Source organism: Xiphophorus hellerii, chromosome 8 (assembly GCF_003331165.1).
Source record: "Xiphophorus hellerii strain 12219 chromosome 8, Xiphophorus_hellerii-4.1, whole genome shotgun sequence".
Taxonomy (NCBI): domain Eukaryota; kingdom Metazoa; phylum Chordata; class Actinopteri; order Cyprinodontiformes; family Poeciliidae; genus Xiphophorus; species Xiphophorus hellerii.
In genome coordinates this window covers 19288317-19315157 of record NC_045679.1, presented here as the reverse complement: position 1 = coordinate 19315157, position 26841 = coordinate 19288317, and the positions used below count along the sequence as shown (strand labels likewise).

At 37.9% G+C, this 26841-nt stretch overlaps 2 protein-coding genes across 5 annotated transcripts in view; both read right to left on the bottom strand.

The window, feature by feature from the left end:
* Positions 1-79: 79 nt before the first annotated feature.
* Positions 80-5980, bottom strand: sdad1 (SDA1 domain containing 1). The gene is made up of 22 exons (XM_032569871.1): positions 5760-5980; positions 5579-5683; positions 5397-5495; positions 5186-5296; positions 4539-4610; positions 4353-4453; positions 4213-4270; positions 4052-4126; positions 3862-3963; positions 3530-3599; positions 3335-3438; positions 3179-3236; positions 3048-3106; positions 2891-2967; positions 2265-2362; positions 2095-2171; positions 1760-1883; positions 1532-1623; positions 1260-1447; positions 725-809; positions 422-583; positions 80-298 (listed from the first exon to the last, which is right to left on the bottom strand). Exons 1-22 carry the CDS (start codon positions 5847-5849, stop codon positions 251-253), a joined length of 2055 nt encoding a protein of 684 aa, XP_032425762.1. The 5' UTR covers positions 5850-5980; the 3' UTR covers positions 80-250.
* Positions 5981-7616: 1636 nt separating this feature from the next.
* Positions 7617-26841, bottom strand: part of ptpn13 (protein tyrosine phosphatase non-receptor type 13) — a 47943-nt gene continuing 28718 nt past the window's right edge. The window contains exons 16-49 of one of the 4 annotated variants that reach the window (XM_032569518.1): positions 26311-26493; positions 26045-26207; positions 24629-25061; positions 22940-23046; positions 22329-22382; positions 21777-21866; positions 21339-21446; positions 21104-21241; positions 20527-21008; positions 20036-20167; positions 17301-17394; positions 17138-17223; positions 16879-17047; positions 15140-15354; positions 14927-15025; positions 14457-14830; positions 13872-14031; positions 13615-13770; positions 13237-13408; positions 12908-13118; positions 12697-12779; positions 12543-12604; positions 12071-12226; positions 11755-11920; positions 11581-11667; positions 11397-11491; positions 11257-11312; positions 11070-11170; positions 10819-10967; positions 10287-10377; positions 9873-10210; positions 9579-9794; positions 9431-9493; positions 7617-9338 (exon numbers count right to left, since the gene is read on the bottom strand). In XM_032569518.1, the coding sequence (XP_032425409.1) occupies positions 9261-9338; positions 9431-9493; positions 9579-9794; positions 9873-10210; positions 10287-10377; positions 10819-10967; positions 11070-11170; positions 11257-11312; positions 11397-11491; positions 11581-11667; positions 11755-11920; positions 12071-12226; positions 12543-12604; positions 12697-12779; positions 12908-13118; positions 13237-13408; positions 13615-13770; positions 13872-14031; positions 14457-14830; positions 14927-15025; positions 15140-15354; positions 16879-17047; positions 17138-17223; positions 17301-17394; positions 20036-20167; positions 20527-21008; positions 21104-21241; positions 21339-21446; positions 21777-21866; positions 22329-22382; positions 22940-23046; positions 24629-25061; positions 26045-26207; positions 26311-26493 (5367 nt within the window). In that variant the 3' untranslated portion in view covers positions 7617-9260. The remainder of the gene's footprint in view (positions 9339-9430; positions 9494-9578; positions 9795-9872; positions 10211-10286; positions 10378-10818; positions 10968-11069; positions 11171-11256; positions 11313-11396; positions 11492-11580; positions 11668-11754; positions 11921-12070; positions 12227-12542; positions 12605-12696; positions 12780-12907; positions 13119-13236; positions 13409-13614; positions 13771-13871; positions 14032-14456; positions 14831-14926; positions 15026-15139; positions 15355-16878; positions 17048-17137; positions 17224-17300; positions 17395-20035; positions 20168-20526; positions 21009-21103; positions 21242-21338; positions 21447-21776; positions 21867-22328; positions 22383-22939; positions 23047-24628; positions 25062-26044; positions 26208-26310; positions 26494-26841) is intronic. The other 3 variants (XM_032569519.1, XM_032569521.1, XM_032569520.1) reach the window with 3 other exon arrangements.

The window sequence follows — 26841 nt, the reverse complement described above, 5'->3', positions numbered from 1 at the left end:
TACATATAACTTCTTTGCAAAAACTTTTGGTTTACTATTTAAATTTGGGATGTTCAAAAAATTAAGTCACACAACATTATCCAAATAGTAATGATTATTTATGTCAAGAGTGTAAGTTTATGTACATTTGCACACAAAAATACATAAAGATAGTACGTTTACATGCCATTTAAAAGATGTACAATATTATTTGACCCAGTCACATTTCTATGATGGCTGTCAGAGCCAGCATGAGTGCCTCCTGCTTGTTCTACTTGTACTGCTTCTTCTTCTTCAGGAGGGCGGCCTGGAGCGCGAGCTGGATAAAAAAAATACAAAAAAAAACTATTTCAATTCCAAAAGTCAAAATATTTCTCTCTTTCTGGCCAAAACAGGTGATTTAGCTATAGAGAAATTAAAAATTATATATATTTTGAGCTACCTGTTTCTCTCTGAAGGAGCGTTTGCCTTTTGTTCTGACATTCTGACTGTGTCTCATCATCATGAAGTTCTTCTTCCTCCTCTTTTCCTTGTTGCTGGTGCTGGCATGCGGGTTCAGCTTGGTCCGCTTCTTCATAAATTCCTTTCGATCCGTTCGTCCGGCCTAGACAGTAAACATACCTTTAGTGGTCATGAATAACTGCTTATTATATTGGTGAGTAATATTATTAAACTCTGTCCATCGGTCACAAATCCAGTTACTTCGAATTCAGCGTGAAATTTGAAAGCAGGAGTAAGATGTTACCATGGCTGTTGCAAGTCGGGTTTCTTTGTCTGATTTTGGTTTTTTGTGCAGTTTCTCGATGTGTCTCAGGGTCAGCAGCTCCCCTCTGAAATTTTGAAGAAAAAGAGTAAAAAATTATTTCAATATTTTGCTCTGTTGTTTTCTGAGCTGCAAAAAAAAAAGCCAGGTTAGTAAATCCACATGTTAATAGCAAACAGATGCTAAACTATAAATTTTTTTTTTTCTTCAATACATAAAATCAAGATCATTTTATAAATTATTATAAAACCCTGCTTTACAGTAATGGTTTTCTCACACAGTGTGACGTCGCATCTGATCCTAATATATATATATATATAAAATCTAATAAAGACTCAAAGTAAGAAGGTTAGACAGAACTCTGTTGAATGCTGTTTTGTTTTCTTTGTATATTATTGAGCTTCTTGAACGGAACTAGGTTCAAATCTCTTATGAGTAGGTAAAAAAAAAGATTTTAAGTCAGACACAAAATTTTAAAAGGCAGATCTTAAATATTGCTCTATTTTGTGTTACTCACTTGTCCTCTTCATTGTCACTGTCTGCCATTTTCCTCTTCTGACCCTTCCCTGGAGCAGCATTGACCTCCTTTGCCATTTGGGCCAGACGGATTTTCTTGAAGTCGTCCTGAGTGAGGAGCCGGCTGCCGCTGACCGCCGCTGCCTTCGCTTTTCTCTCTTCAGCTGGAATACTCTGGAGTTTCTCAGCCTTGGAGAAATTTCGGAAGTACTTAAAATGAATTCAAATCACCAGGTTTCTGCAGCCTCACTGGTTGTGTGTCCCACTTCTCACCACTTCTCCTGCGTCTTCATCAGATGAGTGGTGAACATCAACCCACTCTCCGTCCTCGTCGTCGTCACTGATGCTAGCACTCTCCCAACCATCTGATGAATTATAGGGAACAACATTGCCAACAAAATCAAAAATCTCTCAAGCATGTGCAGGACAACACTGGATATCACTTCTATATTAACCACTGTAATGGAGGCCCAATAGTTCCTCAGTACAACAGTAGCTGACCTTCATCTTCCTCTTTGTTTTCCTCCTCCACCTCCAGGACCTCAGCTCCAGGAATGTAGTCTTTAGCCTCAAGATCTCCATAGTCTTTTATTTTGGCCTCTTTGGAGGCTTCTGTGGGCCTCCCCTACACAACAAATTTGATTTAGTTATAGATACTCAACTTATTTTTAGGGCTAAAAATTGAAAAAGCAGCAATGGAACAAGTTTTTCAACTTATATTTTTTTAGCATACATTATAAATTCAATGTGATGTTGTGTTGTCCCTCTTGTTCCTTATTGAGTACACTGTATTAGAGCTAATGAGAGTTAGGGTTTGACACACATCATGAGCTCACCCTGTCCTTTTTCTGCAGCAACTGTGGATTGAGATTTCTGAACAGTTGAATCAGTCCTCTGGCAGACATCATTACATCTGAAAATGTGGCAAAACACAGTGTGAATATGAAATTATATATATAAAAAATGCAAAACGATTTAATAAATAAATAGAAGAAAATCTGCTCACTCTTGTCCTTGTGGGTCTTGTACTGAGTCAAGTCCTGCAGTAGATCCTCATTGATGGCGAGCGGGCAGCGGCCTGCCACCTCTCTGATGGCGTTGATGCTAAAAAGTGCAAATATGATCGATCTCTCAAATGTGTCAATAAACTTGGTGCATTACTGTGCACAACCTTAAATTAAAACTATGACAAAGTATAGCAGAGATGACTGACAGTGCTAAGATCCTCCTCCTGGCTATTATTAGTTGCTTCTAGGTAGCACTGGGAGAACTGGGAGAACTGGGAGAAGGCAGAGGACTTAATATTTTCACAGAATATCTGTCTCACAACATATGTAAAAGAAATATATATAAAAGTTACATACTTTTACTTTAAGGGGTTCATACTTAAAGCTAAAACCAAACAACTAAACTTATTTTTCTCTCTTTTTCCCCTTTAGGATTAGTTATGACTCAGTTAACTGTCAAGGAAATATGTAAATATAAATATGGAGGAAGTTATAAAATGACTAAACATCGTCATTTTTTCTTTTTTTTTGCATCACAAAACCCTGACAGTTTAACGAAGTTGTCCACAAAGAGGTGAAAAAGGACATTATTTGGGCATTTATTAAATGTGAATTAACTACTTACCCGACAGTCATGACCTCCCCAGAGTTCCTGTCTGTCACAAAGTTGTTGGCAATAGTCATGATCACAGGTTCAATGACCTGCAGAGAGCAACACACATACGAAATCTCACACCCTGATGTGTAATCTTTGTAAATTGCAGAGTGAGCTTAGGATGTACCTCAGGTGGAACCAGCTGGTGTGAAGCCTGGGCGGCACACAGCAGAATCTTTGTAACCTCTGCAGAGACGGCAGCGCACCGTTAGAAAAATCTCCAAAACAAAGCGCAGCACAAAACCGAGCGACACTTACCCCTCTGATGCGGCTGCAGAAACCTCTGGATGAAGGGGTAGAAATTGAAGAGGAAGAGCTGCAGAAGCCAAATAGCAAAAATGATTACATCAATATTTGATTGATTTGTCGTATCATAAGATAATAGAGACATGCTGAATCGAAAACAAAACCGACCTCGTGGATTCCAACCAGACGAGAGATGAGCTCCATCATCATAATCTTCACCTCAAAGCGCTCCTTGGAGCTTTCCAGCTGCTTCAAGAGCTTCTCTGAGAAATCTTGATCAAAAGATTGACTTGATGGTTAGCTGCTCAGTAAACTAGAATGCCAATCACTGCATAAGAGCACAGAGACAGTAGGTGAGCATACCTTGAGGATCGTGAATGAGGTGGATCGCCGAAAAATTGAAGACTTCAGGCTTCTTCTTTTTCTTATGTTTCTGCAGTTAGTTTAGAAATATGACACCAAATTAACAGTCAAACAGTACACGACAACAACATGTGTAAATAAAATGCATATTTCTGGTCAGGATTAAAATAGGACAACCCTATGTTTATTCCAACTTAAAATGGAAACATTCATAGTTGTGTAGTACATCAGGTCCACATCATTGCTAAGTATTTTGAATGAAGACTGTCCCGACTGTACCTCAGAAGAGCACAGATATAATACATGCTTCTGTATTTTCACGACACTGCTACCTTGAGGACTTTCATCGCTTTTTCCAGCTTCTTTTTGTTTTTGGTGGTTTTTTTGCCTGTCGAGTATTTCATCATCAGGTCTCTTGCAGACGTTCCTTCTTTCTAAAAAAAAAAAAAAGATTTGTTTTTACTTTGAGGTTTCAAAGACAGTCTCGCCTGCACGGGTGACCACCTCATGCGTCAAACTTACCTCGGATTCCGAATCACTCTCGTTTTTTTCATCCTCATCTTTGCCCAGAAAGAACTTTAGGCCTCCGACGAGAATCTAGCGGAGAGGCACATCATGTTTATTTATTTATGTCTCAGTACAGATTGAGAAATGTATCCCTTCCCTCTAAACAAAAAGCCTACCTTTGTCACCTTGGAAAAGCATGCTGTTGTAATGACATTAACCGTTTTGGCGTCATTCCTGAGTGGAAATACAATCAGATAATGAGACACAACGATTCACAAGGAACGTCCGGGTTTCACGGATCTTATATGAAACCCACCATATGTTCCTCTTGTAAAGCTCAGCCATGACATCTAAGGAGATCTTTGCCGCTATGGGGTTACTGTCTCTCAGCATTGTGTACATAAAGTTCTGCAGGGTCTGTAACGAAGCACAATACAAGGATGATCATTTTAAGCTGGTTGATCACAGAAAATTGACATTGACTCTGATACACTCAACTTACTGTGTTAATCTTGTTGTTTTTGTGCCTTGCGTTGATGTTTTTGATATCTGTCACGATGTGTGTGTAAAGAGTCTGAGGATAAAAAAATATATATATATTTCCATTTCACACATATTCATTACTTGTGTTAGTCTGAGGGGGTGGGCATTTATCGCATCGTTTATCATTTATTGTGGTACATTATTTAACATAAGATTTGGATTTATTATTAATAGGATTTTTTTTTTAAGTAAAACTGTCATTGTCGGAGTTGTTATTTTTACATTTCTTCCCCACTGTTTATTTAATGAGTATTAAAAAAATCAATAAATTTGAATGATTAAATGCAGTTACTGTGTGCACTTTAGAGACAAATCACTGCTATCCTAAAGAAGCATATTACAAATGGCATGTTTTTCAAGAGTAGTATTTGTGCTTGTGGGGCTGTAATTACTGTACCATAGAGTCACAGCCATACAGTTCCCTAAAAAATAAGTAATAGTTATCATTGTTACTTTTATTGTTATTACAACCGTACCACAATAGGATAGATATAACTTTATGCCCATATTGCCCACTCCTAGTTGGTCTACCACATAAACAACATCGTCGCAGTAATGAAAAACGTGAAGAACTTTAATGGGTGTGTTTATATTTTCCAGGCTGACCTTCCTGAGAAGTTTATCATGACACCGCAGCAGCTCAAAGAAGAGCTCCAGGAGGATTGTGGGGTCGATAAGATCCTTATTCCGCAGAAGAATCAGCGCCTTGCAGAAAGTCTGCCAAGAGCAAAAGGACGCCATCAACAGCAACTTAAAATCTTTGTACATCTTAAAATCCCATGATGCTGCACATCTTTTTTTTTTTAAGGCCTCTCACCATTCGCAGTTCTGGCTCTATGATAGTGTGGTAGCTCCTTAATAACTCAGACAGGTCCCGAGGAAACGTGGACAGCTGCTGCGTGTAGCAGTGAGCCACCTGCAGAGCAGGGAGACATTTCAACACATTTCTACCCACTCTCTGCTGCCCATGTTGTCTCACAGTGAATGCTGCTGGGATACCTGAGACAGGAACATGACCAGCTCCGCCAAGTCCTTGTTGGCTTTGTCAGGCTGCAGCTTGAAGATCTCCACATTGGACTGATAATGGCGGTACTGCTGGAGAAACTGGAGCCGAAGAGAAGCATTAAAAACAATTACTACACAACTTTAACCCACGATGGTGTTTCCTCCCAGCACCTACCTCATCGACATACGACTGCGGGTCTCTCTTTATGAGATTCTGAAGTTGCGGCAGGTTGTTGGGTAATTTGTTGCTTTGCCTCCCCGGCATGACTACAGATTATTCAAACCAAGACGTGTCAAAAATTAAGGGAAAAAAACCCTATTTTTATAAGGCAAGCGTGGCCAATGTGTACGCTGCCATTACATACAAAACACGGGGGCCGACGTCACGTCCGTCTACGCGGTCGTCATTTCCGCTTTCTGCTAGGCCAGGACAGTTTATTGGCAACACGTTATATGATATAACCAAAAATATATTCCTCGAAACTTTTTTAAATCAATAGTGAGATTATTTCTAGTCAAACTAACTATGTTGCGTTGGGGAAGATAATGAAATAATGTTATAACAATGAGCCTTGTTGCAAAAATAATGGGATAGTGATTTTTTTTTTTTTTTTCCAGAGTGTGTCATATATTTTAGAGAACATATTTATAACAAATTTCAAGATATCTATATTTCAAATTGGCAGTGCTGCAACCTCGAGTTTAAAGCTGCCTGTTCTATGTTTTGATTGTTAAAATCCCTGTTTTTAACGTTTTGCATGGAGTTACTTACTTATGAGCAATAAAAATAAACTTCCTTTAAAGCTAATGTTGTACAAAAATTTTATTGACGCCAGCTTGTCTATCAGCATAATACATTTTTCATGATGAATTTTGATCCACAAATTAGCCTGTGGATAATCTATGAATAATCCATAAATTAGGCATATGGATAACATGTTTTAGTGTGATTTTTTTTTCTTAGTCTAATTAGGAAAAGCAAGATCATGGATTTCTACTTTGAGCTATTATATTACAAATTCACTTGCCCAAATTTGATGGATTTACATAAAAAAATATCTGTAAACATTTTAATGAAAGATTTTTTTTCTAACGCTAAACTAAATAGTTTTACAAAGTACCTTCTGCTCATGAAATTATCAATTATACTATGACAGCAGATGATTTAAATAAGTAGACTATGTTTTAGTTTTGCTCTGATTTAAATCAATTTATCCACAAGGAGGCAATGTGGCTCAACTATAAGCATCTAAGCTGTTGACTATATGGAGCTCTCCAAAGCTTTATTACAATGACATGATTTCCATGAATTTTGACAAATGAGAGAGGTGCTCTTTATTAGTTGAATACAGCAGACAGAAGGAAATATTTGTAATGTCCCTCATGAGTGAAAACTTTGTAAAAGATCCCTTTATTGCAATTAAGTCTAAGAAACTTTTCACCTCTGTCTCAATCAGCTTTGGACATATAAATACTGACATTTCTGCCCCATTCATTGTGAAATAGCTCAGACTTTTTCAGATTGGATGGTGGGCATTTGTGGAAAAGCAATTTCCTGCCCACCACAGCTTCTTAATTGGATTTAGGACTTTATCTAAAATATTCTATAACAATTCTGAAAAAGTACTAAATGTCCATATCCACATACATAAATATATTTCAATTTCCCATCCTAAGCTAATGTAATTGAGCTCAGTAGTGAACCCACACATTTGCATTTTATTCCCGTTATTTGCACCAATGATTAAAAAACTGAATATAGTTTACATAATTTAGCAGCTAGTCTGAGCAGATATATTGTTGATTTTTGCACTCATCCAAAAAGTAGTAATTTAATTTTTAAATATTTCTAAAATTAGAATCCCTATGCATACTTTCGTAGCTTCAAAATACTAAGGCAGTCCGAATTTTTTTACACCTAACTTAGATTTAATGTACTGGTATGTCCTCCATTGTTGAACGAAAAAATAAATAAGAAAACTGTGAGGTAAAGCAGAATTATATGGAACCCTTCAACAAATGGCCATACGAGTGAATATTAAGTTTTATTTTCTTAACAGTGATTCTGCATACAGGGTTCCTCCATACTTTTCATGAAAAAATTCTACTTTTCTGGACCCGTTTTCTTAATACCAAGTCCTTTGCATAGACTTAAATGAAATACTAAAGTTCACAAAAAATTATAGTAAATATGCCAACATACAGGCCTAGAAATATATAATATGCAAAAAACAAGAAAATAGAAGGAGGGAACAAAGGAGAGCAGGTAGGAAAGAAAGTAGAACAAAGGCCTCAAAAAAGGACAGAAGAAACTAAGACTGGATGGAAGAGAGAGTAGGACACAAGGAAGAAATGTAGAAAGAAGTAGACAGGAATGAAGGGAGAAAAGAAAAGTGACAGGAACTCTGAGGGACAAAGGAAGGACAACTTTTAGGCCAAAAAATAAAAAATAAGAAAAACGCAAAAAAACCAAATATTTTCAACTTTTCCGCACTTAGAAAATTAAATTATGTTCCATACATTTCCAGACTACACAGGAACTCTGTGCACTGTAATTTCCAAATATTACAAAATATGCCAGAAAAAATACTTTCAATTAGCTCAAAGATAAAAAATTAAAATAAAATCCATATTTTGGCACCACATAGTGGTAGAAGTCGTCAGCTACTGTCTGCACTAAATGTTCAAATGCTTGCATTCTGGTATATAGGTTCAAAATGCCTTAAAATATACAGAACTAGATCAAAGAAAAATGTGTAAAAATGTATTTCAGTGACACATAAAGGCTGCTACATTGTGAAGGTCGCAATGTACATCATTCATAGTCTTCAGACTCAAAATGGTTTATTGTGTAAACTTGAAGTAAAACAATAACATTTCAATAGAGCACAACATAACACATACCAAGTTCAGCCCATATAATACTTTTTAGATTGCAGTCACTTGTATGGCATCTATGTCGCAGGGGTAAAGCAACAAACAGTAAATACAGCAACGTTTCTTCTTCTGATATTTTGGGAGCTTGTTGTCCACCAGAATTGTGTTTAGCGATCAAATGATTGAAGCTTGGAGTGTGACTGCAATCGTATTACATGGCATGAATGCAACAGCTGTAAAATGCAATAATAAACGCAACAATAAAATATGACAAGACAAATAAAACTTTTAATATTTGATCTTATTTAAAAGAAATTTTCCTCTACATAATATTTCAAAGATATCCAGTTTAATTTTTCCAGAGATTAATATGTACACTTTCAGTTTACCATTTGCCTCAGGCAGTATGTAATAACTGTATAATAGATTTACATAGCAAATACTGACACAGTATTCTGTCAAGGCCAGTTTCAAGCATCAAAATACACATAAATGTTCCACATAAAATATTAAATCATTTCATCATCAATAAAATAAAAAATCTAAAGGAAAAATAAAACATGAATGTTCTCTTGTTTGATAGGAAATACAATCAGCAGCTTGCATAAATGCAGTGAAAAAGAGCAGCAGCTACAGAGAACAAAAAGCAAAAATAGAAAATATACTTCTTAAATGATTCATTCTTGGAGAAAAAAATAGATTAAGGCATTAAAAAGCAGTGTAATTTGGCAATTTTTGCCTGTATTGACTTGTTCTGCTTTGCTCTGACTGGTCACCCAGGATCTAGAAGATATGGTTACTATCCTGAGATGTTTTCTTCTGCTTTAAGACATCTGAGGACATAGAGGGCCACTTGATAGCAGAAAATGTACTGCTCCTATAAAAACAAAACCAGCAGTGAAAGATGAGCTAAACAATTTAGATATTAATATAATAAATTCAGCTACTAAATACATCAAAGATAATTACCTCTGTCTGGATCATTCCATGTCTCTGAAGTCTCATATTTCGCACAATATCTGAAATATCAAACTAAAGAAAAAAAAAAAACAACAACATTTATTAGATTATACCAATGAAACAAACCTGCCTCATAAACAAAACTTTGCACACTTACATCTGCATCTTTACTGATGAGGCCCAGAACCACATCTATGCAGATGAGGGCCCCTGAGCGACCGATGCCTGCACTACAGTGTGTGATGATGGGTCCTGATCGATGAATGTGTCTCATGTACGAAATAAATGTGAGCAGATGCTCGGGTTGAGAGGGCGTTCCGTGGTCAGGCCATCCGGTGTAGTTCAGATGAGTTACAAGCTTTGTTTCATTAGTCTTAAAAGAGAAAAACATGGATGTTAAAGATCTCATTTAATCTGCCCGAGACGTAAATCAGCATAAAATCGTGCTCACCTGGACATCTTTGACCTCAATGAGGCGAATGACAAAGTGGTCTAGGTGCTGGTCTTTGATGAGCGTTATCTGCAACCTGTCGTCCACCATCTCAGCCGTCCTCGGCGTGTCCGGCCAGTACCGCTGACATTTCACTTTGCCGCCCTCGATCTCCTGAGTCATCATGGCTATCACGTTGGAATTCTGCTCCCACACCATCTGCCAAAAGTCGCCCAGTGTGGTGGGCAAAGGTCCCTGACAGGCGACGTACTTGAAGTGCTCATTCTTCACTTGCATGTTGATGAAGTTGGCGTTAATGTATCCGCCATCTTTGCCAATAACCACACGAGTTGTGTCGACTAGGAGATATGAGCTTAGTATTATTAGTTTTAATTGAAAAACCATAAGTGAAAAAAGCTATGATGCTTTTCTTACATGGAATAATGTTCTTGTAGCGGTTCTTCTTCTTGTTCTCCTTGGTCTGACCAACTAAGCAGTCATCGAGTGGCTGTAGATTCTGAAGATTCTAACAGATAGAAAGATAAAAACTAATGTTTTCAATTTTTTATCAAAAATCATTTGTTACGCTTTACTAAAACTCTGGGCGAACATCTCTAAACTTGGGAGGTGTGATAATTGAGAAATGAGAGGATTCCAAATTAGAGCAGACAAAAATATATTTGCAGTTCGATTTTCATAAACAGAAACATATTTCTGGTCTGGTGGAGGAAGCTAACGTACTAGAAGAATAATTGACCATGTTGCCGCAAGGTTTATCAGTACTAACGTCAACATCAGTAAGGTCTGGGAATGCAAATATTTGTCCAAACGCGTTCCAGCCAGAAAAAAAAACAAAAACAAAAACTAGAATGAAATCTCACATTCTTCTGGCCTGTAGACGAACCCCATCTATTCCCTACAAACAGGTCCTGTACCAGCAACTACAGGCATTTACATCCAAACTTACTTCAAATTCTTGAAGTGGGATTTTCTGGTCCAGGAGCCCCTTTATCACACGGACTTTAGAGTGGAGATTAGTTCCTGTGTACTGGCCACCAGGAACCACTCTGACAAGGGGTAAAGTGGTCAACTCGTCCTTAGTGATGATTGACTTGTCTGTGCGAAATAAACAGATAAATCCAGAACTAAATCATTCATATCTCCTTCCTGAAACCAATCAGATCCCAAGTTTCATTTATTAAAAAAATGAAACCGTACCATTTGTTGACTGGGAGCTGATCTTTTCTATGGGGAGCTCATCACTTCCCCATGTGAAGTCCTCATCTTCTGGCTGCACCGCACTCATCTGCAGGTAGCTGCTGTTTTGAGCAGAAACGGTGCACGCATTTCAGAAAACATGATAATACAACCTTCATTTTGCTAAAGTTTACATCCAAATCCATACTTTTCATTCCTTGGGTCGTCAACACTCTCTTCTTGCCACATTGCTTTCCGAGAACTCTGTTTGGATTAGAAATGAACGATTTAATAATAAAGAAACATTTTAATGGCTGAGTTTTATTAAGTGTGATGTTGAATTTGTACCACAGGAGAGTCTTCAGGTAAAGAGGATCCATCACAGTCTGTGTCCTCTGAAAGCTCTGTGTCTTTTTTCTCCTCCAGAGGACCATCGTCGTAGTCTGTCAAGGTAGATTAGAAACACTAAGAGGGCAATTTCAAGTTTTTTTACACTCTGAGTTCATTCGCTCTATTGTTTTATCTACAGTACCTATTGGTGGTATGGCAAGAATGTTGGTGGATTTCTGTTCAACCAACATCCGAAGCTTAGTGGTCACTCCACTGTCCTCACTCAGATCTAAAAAAATAAAAAATAAAATTTTAATTCAAGTTTAGCAGCTGTTGATAAAAACCTGAAGAGCAGCACTGAAGCTCTGGATTGTACCTGTGTTACCATTGCACTTGTCAGAGTTTATAGGTAGATAGGCCAGGTAGGTGTTTGGGTTCTGGTCAGGTGGTCTTGAAACAATCAGATGTACCAGACCTTTAGCTTTTCGAATGGTAGTGACAGCTTTGGTGTGGGAGACATTAGTCATTAGGTCATCATTTACCTAGAAGATGAAAGACAGTCGGTCATATTAAAACCCTCAAAAAGGCCGAGTATTGTGTTTGAGGCTTCTGTATGAAATACATTTTAAAAAAGAATCTATTAAAACAAGCAGAGATTATATAGGAAACAACAAAAGTCTAACAGTACTCACTTTAAGCAGCCTGTCTCCAACCTGCAGCTGTCCTGAGGACTCTGCGACGCCACCTGGAGTGATGGACTTCACAAAGATTCCCCTCTCCCCTCCAATTAGAGAGAGACCAAGACCTCCAGACGGTGGCTTCTCTAGATCCAACGTTATAATCTCCTCCTACACTCACAATAAGAAAAATATGAGGTTCCCTTTAACAGAAACTCACTGTGACTCTATTTGTCAGAAACGCTGAAACATGTTTAAAGTGTTTTTCAAAAACACTTCTACTCCTTGGAATTTTTTCATATTTTGTCAGATAAAAACCACAAACTGTAATATATTTTATTGGATTTTATTTAAATAGACCAAGATAAAGAAGTGAAAGTTCAAGGAGCCTGAAAACCTTTGAAGGACAATGTGTGGGCTTACTTACAAATAAATAACAAAAGTTAAAGTTTTACCACAAAAACTTAAAATGAGTTTCCTGACTCACCTCTGCAGGACAAAGTCCAGTGAGATCCTCAGTGTCTCTGGAACCGTTCCTTTTAAGAAACCCTTAAAGCAACAAAAAATTGCTACTGTTACATTAAAAAAAAGGCAAGATGAAATGAAGCCCCCCCAAAAAGTCTTCAACATGCAAAACAAACCATTCATGCTGGATGACAGCTTGGAGCCAATGTTGTCCAGAAAAGTGACATGTTTATGTTCAGGAGATACAGGCATTCCATCTCTGAGAGACAAAGAACAGAACAAGTAAAAAATGTAGGTTCTGAATTTATTTGTAGACATTATATAAGTTACCAAGATAAAACAGCACAAGCTAGACATTAGATAGATCAAATGTTGAGTGCGTAATACCGTGTAGCCTTCAGACAAAGGTCGTTCAGGGAGAGCTCCAGGAGTCTGGTGCTCTCACTCAGAGTTAGGTCCTGGGTTGGAGCCCCATTAATGTAGTGGATAAGGTCAAGTGGTTTCAAGCTTCCCTCTTTTGAGGCTGGTGAACCTGGTATGACATCTTTTACAAATAAGACTCCATAAATGCTGTCCCTTCCCCCATCTAGGACCAATCCTAAGAAACAAACAAAAAAAAGAGATAGGAGTTAATTTAGACAGAGGAAATAATTCATAATACAAAAGAGTCGACCTACAAATTGAACATATTTTAACGTCTAAAAGACGTTTCTTACCCAGTGGCTCTTGGCTGCTCCTGAAGCAAATATCAGGGAGCAGATGGGCTTCTACTGGGAATTTGGGAGCTTCCAGAATCCTTCCAACCACCAAATCAACAAGAGGAGGAGCAGCACGGACTAGACTGACCACCTCAGTGTGGTTCATTGAACTCACATCTGTGTTGTTAACCTGTTGGAAGAAAAGAATGCATCCACAAAAAGGAATAGCTCAAAATTAATTTAAATACCTATCCAATACTGATACAGCAATGATCAAAATAAAAAAAAGATGCGACTCTCAATCTGAACTAATTAGAAATAAAATTTAAAGTTGTTTTATTTTTATTCAAATGAACAGACAAAAACAAAAATGAAGACATTGCTGTGAATTCATACTTTGATCATTCGGTCCCCAGGCCTAAGCCTTCCATCTGCTTTGGCCGGATCCTGGACAATGTCATGGATGTAACACCCTTGATCGTTGCCTTTGGTGAGGGTGAAACCAAGGCTACCCTTTTCTGACTTCAACAAAGAAATCATCAGCTCTGCTTCCTAAACAAAAAAGAAAAAAAAATGTTATAGGAATGAACATGTATGGACAAATCTAGATCCTTATTTTAAATTACACCATTCCTCTTTTCTCAAGTCCTTACCGGAATCACTTCTTCTACATCCTGTCCATTGCTGGGGACTTTAAATTTTAAGGGTAGTGACATTGGAGGGGGCAGGGGATCAGGACTGGGGGCAGAGGCAGAGGATATCACAGGCGGAGGAGATGACTCCATATCAGCTTCCACAGGTGATGAAGAACTCCTTTCAAAACATTTGAAAAGATTTAAGGAAATATTTTCAAAAAGAACAACCAAAGATGCATCAAGAAACTGGCTAGTGACTGAAATCGGGTCTTAAATAACTTCCTGCTCGGAGAATGCACAACACGTGATGACAGGTGCAGATACATCAACTCTCATCAAACAAAAATAAGTTAGAAATTATAAGTCGGTGAAGTGTCTAAAATAAAATCAAAGGAAGCACGGAGATAAGGGAAGCTACAGAATGTTTAGGGTGAGAGAAGCAAGACTTTCAGCAGATAACAGAAAGGTACTGAAAAGTTTCTCCGTTTTATTTATCACCTGTGATGAAATATGCCGTTTTTCATAATGTTGAGGGCCATGTAGAAAACTCAGACCTAAGCTAAATGTTTACAATTGTAAGGGAGTACATAACAGATCAGGTACCTGTTGCTGAGGTCCAATCTTGTCTTTGAGAGGATCGGAGAATAAAAAGCTGAGTGGAAGGTGCCATCCAGGTGACCAGAGCTGTCAAAGCGTCCCAGTTCTGAGTTGCCACCGGGCGTTTGATAGGCACTCATGTCCCAGTTTTGCAAGCTGTGTTCAAAGGCGCTGGAGGTGAAGGCTTTCTCCACCTCCTCATCACCGTCGGTGCTGTCGCTGTAGCTGTTGTGTCGGCCGGGGCTCTTGAAGTTCAGCCTCGCCAGAGCCTCTTCCACGGGGGTTTTCAAAGTCGTCCCAGGAGGAGATGCTGTCCTGCTCAAGCTCAGACTGGGTTCTGTAATGGTTACAGGCACCTTCCTGGGTGATGGTTTGGGTGTCTAAGAAGAAATATGTTATTTTTTATTTCTATTATTTAACAAACTGTAAATATAAAAATGTATTTTTTTTTGTTGTTGTTTTTTTAAGCAGCTCACCAAAGCTGAGGCGTCCATATCTCGAAGAACACCTTTTTCAGGCCTACAGAGCAGGAGCGTCACTTCCTGTCCAGTTCCTCGTAAGGCTGATATCACCTCCTAGGTGCCAACAAATGCCCCCAAAAATATATGTGATAAAAAAACATAATGACCAAAATAATGCTGCTGAGAAATTTGAATTCCAATTACACACAAAAAAAAAGAAGTACAAACATGTTGTGAGAGTCCTTTCAGCGAGGTTTGATTGACTCGCAAGATGACGTCGCCCACGTTGATGCGGCCACTCTCTGCAGCTGGCTGGCCCGGGAAAAGCTTCTTCACTCTCACCAGGCTGGGGCCATTGGGCTCATCAGGGGGATGCTCTTCTCGGCTGAAGCTGAAGCCGAGTCCAGAAGTGTTCTTCAGCAGACGGACCTCAAACATGTTATCTGTCGGAATGAAGATGTTAATCTGCAGTGGGAACCACGCCGAGCATTGGATTAAGGCTCAGTTAATAAAGAATGAAAGTTACTTGTTATTAGATTTTCTTCTTACTTTGTGATATTACCCGAAATTTCCATTTCGCTGCACAACCTTCTTAGAGAAACAAATCTAATTATCAAGTAAATCAGAAGCTACTCAGCCATTTCAGTTCTCTGGTTAAAGTATGACTAGATAGTGTTGGCCTGATTAGTCACAATTATGCCCTGAAATTCCTGCCTCAAGGTTCCATGTTTACATTTAAACCCGACTCTTACAGGTAGAAGATTTGAATTCTTCAATTTTACACCCTTAGAAGTTTTTCACTTATGGGTTTTTTCCCTTTTTACATAGAAGAATCTGAAAAAAATTTAGTGTGCATTTGTATGCAATCCCTCCTCAGTGTACTTCATGAAAAACACATTTCAGTGCAATTGCAGCTGCAAGTCCATTTGGGGAACATCTACAACTTTTCCATATTTATGGCCTGAAATTTCTGATGATTCTTTGCAAAACAAAAATTCAATCAAAGTGAATTCAAGGTGGCTGTTTTCATTTACCGCGTCCTCTACATGGCTTGTGGAAAATGGCAGACCCAACTTATTGCTTTCTTTCAACAATTTTGCCACTTTTTCTTTAAATACACAGACCACATTTGTATAGTGCTAATAGTTGTCCTCTTCACAGATTCTTCCACCTGAGCTGGTGGTCTCTGCAGCTCTATCAAAGCTACTATGGGTCTCTTGACTGCTTCTCTGATCAAAGCTCTTTTTGTCCAGTCAGTAAAGGTGGACAGCTACATCCTGGAAGGTCTTGCAATTGTGCCATGTTTTTCAAATGGTAGATTGAGCAAGAATTTAAAACCAGGTGAACTATGCTCTACATCAGAGTATGAACACATCTGCACGGCAGAGATGGTGAAATTTTAGGATACTATAGCTGTCTTATATTATGTAATTTAACGTAAACCAATCACATACAATATAACAATGGGAAGCATACAGTAAAACCTATTAAACAACTGGAGGCATAGGCACAACTGCTGACGCAACTATTTGTGGTGTTTCGTGTTTAATTAAAAAATATGTTTCTAGTACATTTACTTAAAAATGAGGTGAACATAAAAAACAAACATGTAATTTTTAAATGTTTAATCAAAGTCATTCCAGGAATAAATGTGTTCGGCTTCTTCTCCAGTTCTAGGAAGTTCTGCTTGTTCTGACCGCCCGCTCAGCCCTGAATAGGCACCAGGGCACAGCTAATGGCTTGTTCAGACATGCTCATTTCCTTTCAAATCACATTATCTATGGCAAGTTACTTTGCCGGGAGCGAGAACAAAGGGTTGTATTGTGAATATTTCTGAAAAATTGCTGGCTCAAATAATCAGTGGTATTCAAGATAAGACAACCTCAGTCTGTGGAAACTAATGAGCTTTTCAAGGAAAATCTTGTGAAGCTACACACCATCTAAGAATCCTCCTCATTAAGTCTTACCTTGCGTGACAAAGCTGTACTCGGGTTTATCTTTGGCCTCTGGTGGCTGCTCCTTGTCCTTTGTTTGAGTGTGGTTACTGGCAGAAATGCGGGTGTTGGGTTGAGGGGTGAGGGGAGCTTGATTGCTGTTCACAGGTGAAAGACCTTTCTCCAGGCGCAAGTGAACCGTCTGCACACACAAAACGTGATTTACATATTGTCCAAAGCCATCTGGGTGACTGCTGAACAGCTTGTTATCCATGTAAGCGCCAGCCCCAACCTGGCCTGTGTCTCTGAGGACATCGACAGCCTGGTGATGAGTAGCTCCCTCTAGACTCTTTCCATTGACCGCTAATACTCGATCACCTGCGCCAATGACAGACCCATAATTAGTTAATTTATCTCCACTTTAATGTTTGTAGCATCGGTTTTTAACTGCTCACCTTTCTGTATCCTCCCATCGAGCTCTGCAGCTCCTTTAGGTATAAGGGCTTTGACATAGATGCCTCCATGTCGCACTGTTGTGTTAGCTCCACCCTAAGAAATAAAAAACTCTTCAGCCAAAGGAAGTTGCTACTTTTAAGATGTTTCTATTTGGGTTAATGGCTGATGTTAGATTTTTTATTTTTCTATTCTACCTTAAAGTTCTAACTGAAAATTGCTCCATCAAATAAAATGTCTAGACATTGAGTTTTTTAAATTATCTTAAACAAGTCTTGGATCTTTTCCAGTGCTCTCAGCAACTATTAACACCTCTGGTAAAGATGTCATAATTTCTTAAATTGTTTTTTCCCCTCTTCATAATTTTTTTTTTTTTAAATCACAAATAAATAATTTTTTTTAAACAAAATCATGGAATCATAGTGTCTTTAGTCTGAATTAGCACTATAAATTTGTGATCCGTGGCTTTCTTTTTCTCTGAGCTGTAAAGCTGACATCGACAGTCCACTTGGCACTCCTAAAAATGGGTGAGGATGTTATTAAAGTGAAGCAAATGTTTGTGGATATAAATCAGTTCATTTGTAGGAAGATAAATAGCTAATTGCCTAGATTTGCCTGTACAGTCAAAACAATAACTAATAAGTTTAAAACAACTGGAACTGTGACCAAAAAAAAGGCTGGATGAAGACCAGAGTTTATTTAGCTGTCATGAACAGTCAGGAGGATGGCAAGGGAGGTATAGCACTGGGAAAAAGTATTTAACTCCTTCAAAATTTCTTGTGCTGTTGCTTTGTTTGTCAGATTAAGGTTTCAGATCAAGCTAATTTAATATTAGACCAAGATAATATCATCAAATGTAAACTAAATAAGTCCTCGTCTAAACAGTGAAAAATACTTTTCATGTATTTTCTGCCACATTAAAGGTTTTTCAGCAAGCAGATTTTTGTGTCAGACAAAGATAATGTGAGTAAAAACAAAATACAGTTTTTGAATTATTTCAGTGAAAACAGTTGTCGAAAAAAAACAAGCCATTGTGAATAAGTTACGAAATTATGAATCAACACCCAGCAAACTGGTTGAATAAAAAACAAATCACTTAGCTATAACCCATCTGACAATGTGAGCTAAGAAAACTCAAGTAACAACAAATCATCTTACATAAACCCAGTGTCATCTGCAAGTCTGGGTTAAAAAGTAATTTCTTAGATTTTACAACTATGATGAACTCCAATAAGAGTTATATGTAGACATGGAAGAAATACAGACTTGTGAATTAATCCTAGGAGTGTATGACCTCTCACAACAATTCAACCAGGAGGCCACAAAAGAAGTCAGAACAATATCTAAAACACTCCAGGCCTCACTTTGCTCAGTTAGCATTCCTGTCTATAGTTCCCAATAAGAAAAAAAAGACACCCATTAGAGAAATTCAAGTCTAAGACCACAGCTGAGCAACAACAACAAAAGGCCCAGCTATACATTTGCAGAAAAACATGATCTGCAAAGCTCTAACTAAAATAATCCTTGCAGTAACAAGACAAAACAGGGACTTTTGGAAAGTGTGAATCCTGCAACATCTGGCATAAAACTAACAACGTTTTGGAGAAATGACATTACACTGACTGTCAAACATGGTTGTGGTAATGTGATGGTCTGGGAAGTTGAAACTACTTTTACATGGCTGAAAAACTAAAAGGTTCTGGAGGGGCCTAGACAAAGTGTGGACTTAAAATTGTAAGTTGTTGCTGTCAGTGAGGCACAGCCGGTTTTTAGGTTTGGGAGACAATAACATTTCACATACAGTAAGGACAATTTTCCACCTTTAATAAATTAAACTATAGTTTAACAACTGCATTATTAATTTACTCAGATGATCTCTGTCTAACATTTGAATTAATTTGAGGATCTAAAGCAAAAACAGAAGAAATCTGAAAGCCAGACTTGCAACTTTGTATAAGAAATCTCCAAAGCTATAAAGTGGCAGAGCACTGCAGTAAAAGGGTCTAAAATTCTAGGGCTTTAGCAGGGGGCTACTAACTACTGGGGTACTGAGTAATAAGTCTTGATTTTCTAAGATAACAGTTGAAGCATTTATCATTCAGCAAAAATGTATCTGAAAATGATACCACATTCTTCAACATGATGTTATTGACAAATATACGTACATTAGAGATGTAAAGCACAAATGATCAACAACACTCAGGTAACAATTTGTCCTTTTGATGAATATAGTATGAGCTCAAAATGTGCATAATCAGATTCTAAATAAATACTGAAAGTAAGAAATGTTAAGACAATAAATTATCACTAACCATAATGCAAAGCTGACAGCTTATGGGGAAATACATAATCTAGTAACTGGTAAATTGAATGTTGCTCTCTCTAAGTAGAAATCCCAGCAAATCAATTTCTGAATTCCCTGAGAGAAAAGTTTGATTAATGGGGCTCCAGAAAAAATCAATCATAAACTGAAGCCAGCCATAGAAAATCCCACAAAGCAGCTCTTTGTATGCAGTTGTTGGTCATTATTGCCAAAGTGCAAAAGATACCAGGACTTTATTAGCATTTTTAAAAAATGAATAGATAAAAAACAAAACACATGCAAAATTAGTTATATCACCAAAAGCTATTCCAAAAGAAAGCATTAAGAAAACCAACCAAAAACAAACCAAACACAGAAGAGCGACAGTGAGGAGGATGAGCCAGAAAGGAGCCAAAACAAAGAGAGGGTGAAAACCTTGTCGAACAGTACCGTGACATTTATGCCCAGGCTGCTGTCTATTTTGGACAGCTCAACGTCAAATAGATCTCCTGGACGGAGACTATTGACCCCTGGGGCATTATCATTTAAATTTTCCATGATGTTTTCCTGCAAACAGAGAACATGGCATCAAGGTGAATTGAACATGCAGTGAGAAAAGGGTGATCAAGGCCAAGTGAAGAAGATAAATTTGTTGTTATTGGAGTCAGATGCATATCATGCACTATACAGGCAAAAAAACAAAAAAGTGCTTTCCACTAACACCCATAACAGTAGGTCAAAGGTTAACCACAGGCAGTTAGTGGTGTCAAGCATCGGGTAGCTAATTTGTGATGCTTGTGTTCATGGGTGAAGGATTTGCTCCAACAAAACTAAAAGATGATTTATGGTCTCTCAAAACTATTATGTTGGGAAATGGAGGGCAAACATTATTTAAAGCACTAAATTCATAACAACAAGGACCGCACCTTTTTGGCTTTCACTTTTTCTTGACTACTGGAATAAGTCTCTTCATCCATGTCTGTATCCCCCCTGTCGGACTGCTCAGAAACAGGAGGAACTACTGAAAGTTTGACTCTTCTAGTTTTCGGGGGCAGAGCTGGAGGCGACTGATTCAATTCAACCTTTGGCTCCGGTCCTCGAGATTCGGTAGCGGTTTCAGAGGAGGCAGCAGCTTTTACTCTTTCCAAGGCCTGCTGAACTCTATCGCAAGGCGGCTGGTTGACTTTAGCCGAGCTGCTCGTCCTGGAATCCTGAGAGCCAAGGCTGCTGAGCTGACGTGCCGGCGAGAAGGCAGAAGTGGGAATGCCGGCGCCCTGGAGAGGAAGAACGGGGCTGACCGTGCCATGATGTTCCTCTGATGACGGGTCAACCTCTCGCTCTGGTCTCTGAGCAGGTTTAGGTGAATTAAAATATGATTTGGGTGGTTGGGGAACAAATGGAGAAGAATCTGACAAAAGAAGGGAAAAGGGAAGTGATGTAAGCCTAAGAGGAATGTAAATAATCAGACATTTTACTTGTAACTTAACAGATTTATGTCCTTACGTTTATCCTGATAGAGCCTCTCTTTTGGTTGTGACACTACCAGAGTGACATCATCAGGAGCACTCTGAAGGATGTTAACAGTTTCATCATGAGGATATCCATCCAGATTTATATCATTCACAGATATCAGCCGGTCACCTAAAACAATTAGTCACTGTTAACAACAAAGTAATATAGCAAAGGAGTAATTTACAGCAGGGTATAAAAATAAAGTCACTATGAATTAGTCTCCTACCAGGTTTTAGAAGTCCGTTTAGATCAGCAGGACCTCCAGGAGTGATGGAGCTAATGATAGTACCGAGGTTTGTACGGCCAGAGTTCTCCCCTCCAACAACCTGAAATCCTACAACACACACAAGCACAGATATAAACTCACAAAAGTAATAATATTCCCTAAACTTTTTTCACATTAGGCAAATTTCAACAAAGTTTACCACAAGCCATGTTCTAACACAGGTAAAAGAATGAGCAAAGTCCAGACCTAAGTATTTGTAACGAGGCTTAAAAAATGTATGTTCCCTACAAAAATCCATTCAATCCAACTGAGTTTAAACTATTTCAGCCCATTAGTTAAAATCTATGTTTGGGATAAAACTGCAGTGCATTTGTATGCTGAGAAACTCTCTCTTTCGTGAAGTAAACATCACAAATTAATATAAATATGGATTCCTACCCAGCCCATATTTCGCATCTTTCTTTAAGTTTACAGTTGTGATCTCTCTCTCTAGAGTTGGCAGCTCATTCAGCTTTTTCTTCAAAGAATCTGTACAATAAAAAAAATAAAAAGTAGCATTTTTAGTTAAATACATTATTGTCGGGAGACACTTCCCCTTCTCTGAATTAGGCATTTCTTAATATTAGCTGGATCAACTGTAGGCTACCCTGACTACATTAAAAAAAACCCCACAGTAACCATTAATCCACTCTAGATGAAAACAGAGCGGTGATGACGGACTCAGACTTCAGCAAAACAGCGAGAATAAAGAAGAAATGAGAGACGTGCATGAAGCTATTAAATAGCGAGGCTGTAGCCAAAGTTCAGATTCACAGGCCAGCAGCAGAATAAGAACAAAGGCTCAATTCTAGATTATGTAAGTCAGATTTACAGACTTCTAATTTTGGCTTGTATCCAGATTGTACTGTCATGTGCGGTCAACTGACAGAAGAAGAAAATGGTCATGTTTTAGTGCAGATTCCTAAATCCTTTTTAATACATCATGCATACCATTAGCAGAAGCTGGAGTTGAAGGAGCTCCAGAGGAACTGTGCATACTGACACCTGTGAACAAGAGATCAGCCATTAGTGATTCACTTTTTACTTATTGTACAGGAGATTTGTTGTTCTGTTGATAAACAGGCTATGCTTGCTTTTAAAATAGTCCTGCAGTGCACTAGAAAAATATTTCAATACTTTTCTTGCTTTTCTAAATAAACTATAAAACACATTTGTATTGAGGAAATATTTACCATAAATATATCTCTGTAATTTTTGGGGGGTTATTTTTAGTTAATTTAAGTAAATTAAGTTTGTTATTGAATTGAGGGACTCCATAAGAGCTGGAATAAAGGATTTTTATGTAGCTTTGCTCACTCTTCTAATTGGATACTCAAAAAAGAAAAACTGATATCTAGAGAATTGTTTCTTCTGATACTGAAGAAACAATTGTTAAGTAGGTTTTACCTCAATATAATGTGGAAAAATGTACTTAAGCCATGTAAATGCTGGAATAAGACAAAGATCCAGTCTACAGTCTGAGCAAGACATTTTTTTTTGTGGAAAACCTCTTCATATATATTCTTTTTTTTTTTTGTAATAATCTAAAAAATGAATCTTACCAACTACGTATGCTTGGCCATTGTCCTCAATGGAAGATGAGTCTGACTCCTTTTTGGACTGACTGAGGTGCCATGATGGGCTGTTCTGGAGAACTGAACCCAATGGCCTGAGAAAGAGAGAAGGATGCCAGTTTATCTATACAGCACATTAAAAAATGATAACCAAAGTGCTTTACAAATCATTTGGAAAAAAAACCCAAAACAAACTTAGAATAAATAAACAGAAATGAAGGAACATCATCTGCTCTAACAAGGTCCCAGACTGTTCAACAGTTTTGTTTCAGCCTCCACAGAAGCTTCAGGGCATTTTTTTATTTCACTTTAGACCTTGAAGCATGTAAAAGGAACTGGTTGTTTGACTGCAGTGTAAATGCTTAGTAGGCCACATAAATATGGTGGGACAAGACCATTTTAAACTTTATAAGCCAACAATAAAAGTTTATAATTGATTCTAAAATGGACTGGGAGGCACTGGATGTAATGTTGCCTTTAGAAGATGAGAGCGCTGCATTCTGGAAAGTTTGTAATTGGTGGAGGGAAGACTGGTACAGACCAGCATATAGGGAATTGAAATAGTTCAAACATGAAGTAATAGAGGGATGAAAAACATTCTCCAGATGTAATAATATTAATCTCTATTTGAAGAGATAAAACTCTGCTAAGTGTTTCTATGAAGATTTCACAACTGCAGAGATCTGTTTGAAGCCAGGGGGGACAAAATGTGGTGGGAGGGAATGTTGTTCCACCTTCCAGTGTTAATCATCTTGATTGTGCTCAGTACTGGTGGGATGAACAAGGGAGGCAAAACTAAACTGACACCAAATGCAATATAAAGTGATGTGCTTTATTCAACTGTTTCTCAGATTCCAGCTGTTTATTTAAAAATGTTTGAAGCAATCGCAATGCATTAGAAGTTCCTGGCAACGTGAAATTGATTTAGCTGGGCTAAATAAACCAGCAAACACAGAGCCAGGTACAGTCTCCCACGGACACAGGGGATTGTGTACCCCCACACACAGAGATTCCCCCCAGAGAGTCAATTAGGCAGAGATCTGTCCGTTGTGTCTCTAAAGTCAAAGCATAGGTTAGATTCCTGAAACAAATCCTCCCTTAATAATCTTACTGTATACTAAAGTCAGCACAAAGGGGTTTAAAGAAACAACCCACAAGCACACACTGGACTAGGCCTGGGAGGAATTAATTTTTTCATAACAAATCATATTCTAATCATTTTTTCTCTCACTTTCTTTTCTTAAAAATAAATGTCAAATGACAGAAACTTAGCTTAACTTCTATTTCAATTATTTCTTGTGGAAGTTGACCTGAATTTAAAGTTGAAGTAAATACAAACTACAAAATATGCTTGTGAAACAAGATGATAGGGCAGGTTGATATCACTATGAACTACAAAAACCTAGAGTGCATTGGTATAAAAAACAAAAAACAAACAAACCAAAAACAAAAAAACAACAAAAAACAATCATAAACAGAAAATTTGATAAATCAATAAAATTAATTTATTGCCCATCCCTACTCGGGACCCATCTAAATAAGTAACTTGGAAAAATGTTTCATAAAATAAAGCCGTAAAAATGCAAAATTTGCTTGGTTCTCCTCAGAATATGCACTTTTGTGTTCAGTGTTCAGAAAAAGCGTGTAGCTTTTAACATTTACATTTTATTTACTTACTTGTCCTGAAGATGAGAAATTGAATCAGTGTCTGAGCTTGCCCGCTGACGTTGCTGGAAATTGGAAGTTGCCTGGTTTAACTGGGGCTGGGTCAATCTAGCATTTGACGAACGGAGCAAATCCAACACTGGGTTCTGCTCCGACTCTGACATCTGTGCCAGGTTGTGGTGGGACCGACTCATCAATCGTGGATTGGTAAAGGCGGTGGAGGCTAGCGGGTTGTAACCTGGAAGGTGGAGCTCGTCGTGGACTAATACTGAGCCGGCCGGTGTCTTGTTGAGAGCCACCTCCGAGTACGAGATCCTCTTCAGGTGTTCCGGGTTGGAGCGCGTGGATAAGCTCTGGGCCAGGCTGACGGGACGTGCTATCCGGGCTGATGCGTCTCCACCCTGAGAGTCTACGGAGTACTGCATGCTGCTCAAGGGGCAGTTCTCTGATGAACAAGAAGATGAAATGCAAAATATTTTCTACTTGTTTCTGCTGGAGGATTCGGAACCAAATTGGATTGCTTGGGTAGAAATTTGCTCTTGAAAAACACCAGTTGGAAGTTTGTACTTTTCGATGTGAAGCTTTATAGAAGGATGGTGTTAAATGTTTCCACCTGGTTGAATATTCTCAGCCTTTTATTTCAGTTACTTCTAAATTAAATCTCCTCTGCAGATGATATGTCCTGACAACCCTTAAATATACGGCAGGATTAAATGGTGTTTTTGTTTGCAAATGTAACATTTAAACTCAGTAGAACATGATGAATATCAATGGTTGATGAATGATGATTTAATTCAGGTATGGAGAGAGGAGAGTAAAAGATTAAGTCACTTTCTAGAGATTTAAACTGGCAATGTTACTGGACATGTTTTACATTTTGTTTATTAAAAATTAAATAAATTTTAAAAAAAAGCATACTCCCAGAGTTTTGTGTTTGGAAGTGCTCCTTTACGACAGCTCTTGCAGCTTTTATTCTGTGAATGCTTCCGTGGAGTTAGTGTGCTATAAAGGCACAACTGTTGTAGCACAATTATTGCTCATAGTTTTGACAGTTATTACTAAAGATTTCTGCATTTTATTTTCCTCACTGGAGCTCATTTTTCTTTCTCAGCCTGTTTTATTCAATATGCTACACACAAATATTGATTATTGTTCAAAACTAATTTCAATATGTAACATCTGAGATTATTGCCAACTAAGAGGTTATTTCAGAACTTTTTAAATAATGTTCTCATTGCTTTCGACAGAGACCTCTCTCCCCAGATCACTGAAGCTGCAGTAATACAGAGTTTTAAAATTGTGTTAAAAAAAGAGCTGTACTCCTGCTGTACAAATACAAGTTAACAGGTTCATAAGCTAGCCAAATTGGTTAGAAAACTCCATCTAGATAGATGTTTAGATATTTGCGACTCTCTGCTTCAGACATACCAAGATCCTGCAGCTCCTGGTTGTTTTGTCGCGCCTTCGACTGCAGTTGGAACTTGTGCTGATCCGAACACAGCTGCAGCAGATACTGACATGTCCTGTTGCTGTCAGTCTGGAAAAGGTGTTTGACCTCATCTGATGTGTTCTGAAGGCAAATTTTCTTTTTCTTAAGGAAGAAAAAAAATAAACAATAGACAAACATTTAATCTAATCTTTCCAGACAAACTGATATTATTTATAGAGATTCAAAATAAGAGACAAGTGCGTACTGCAAAGGAAATCTTCTTGGTCTCCCTCCAGGGGAACCTCAGCGCTGGGGTACGATTTCCATTAAGAACTTCAAAAATGAGCACGCCTTTGGAGTAGATCCCCAACATGACGCCTGATTGAGACCTCTTCTCTGGAAGGACTCGATGGAAATGGACTCCATACTCAGCCAGCCTCTGGCTCGCCTTTAAGACAAACAACACGAGTTCTTAAATGTTAAATACCCCAAAATTAAAACACAACGCAAAAAAATAAATAAATAAATAAAAATCAGTAAGCAAGTCTACATTGAGACAAATAAAAAAATCCACAAAAGGGTCAAATATTGAGAAGAATTAGCAATTTGGATTTTCTATATAGACCAAACTCCATTTATAATGTATGTACTTAGTATTTCTTAGTAAATATTTATGTCACAATTATTTAAGAAATATTATCAAATATTTACTAAGAAATACAGTCATTATCTGACTTATTATTGTGTTTATTAATTTTTTATACATTATAGCATCCAAATAGCAGTAAGTTTCAAA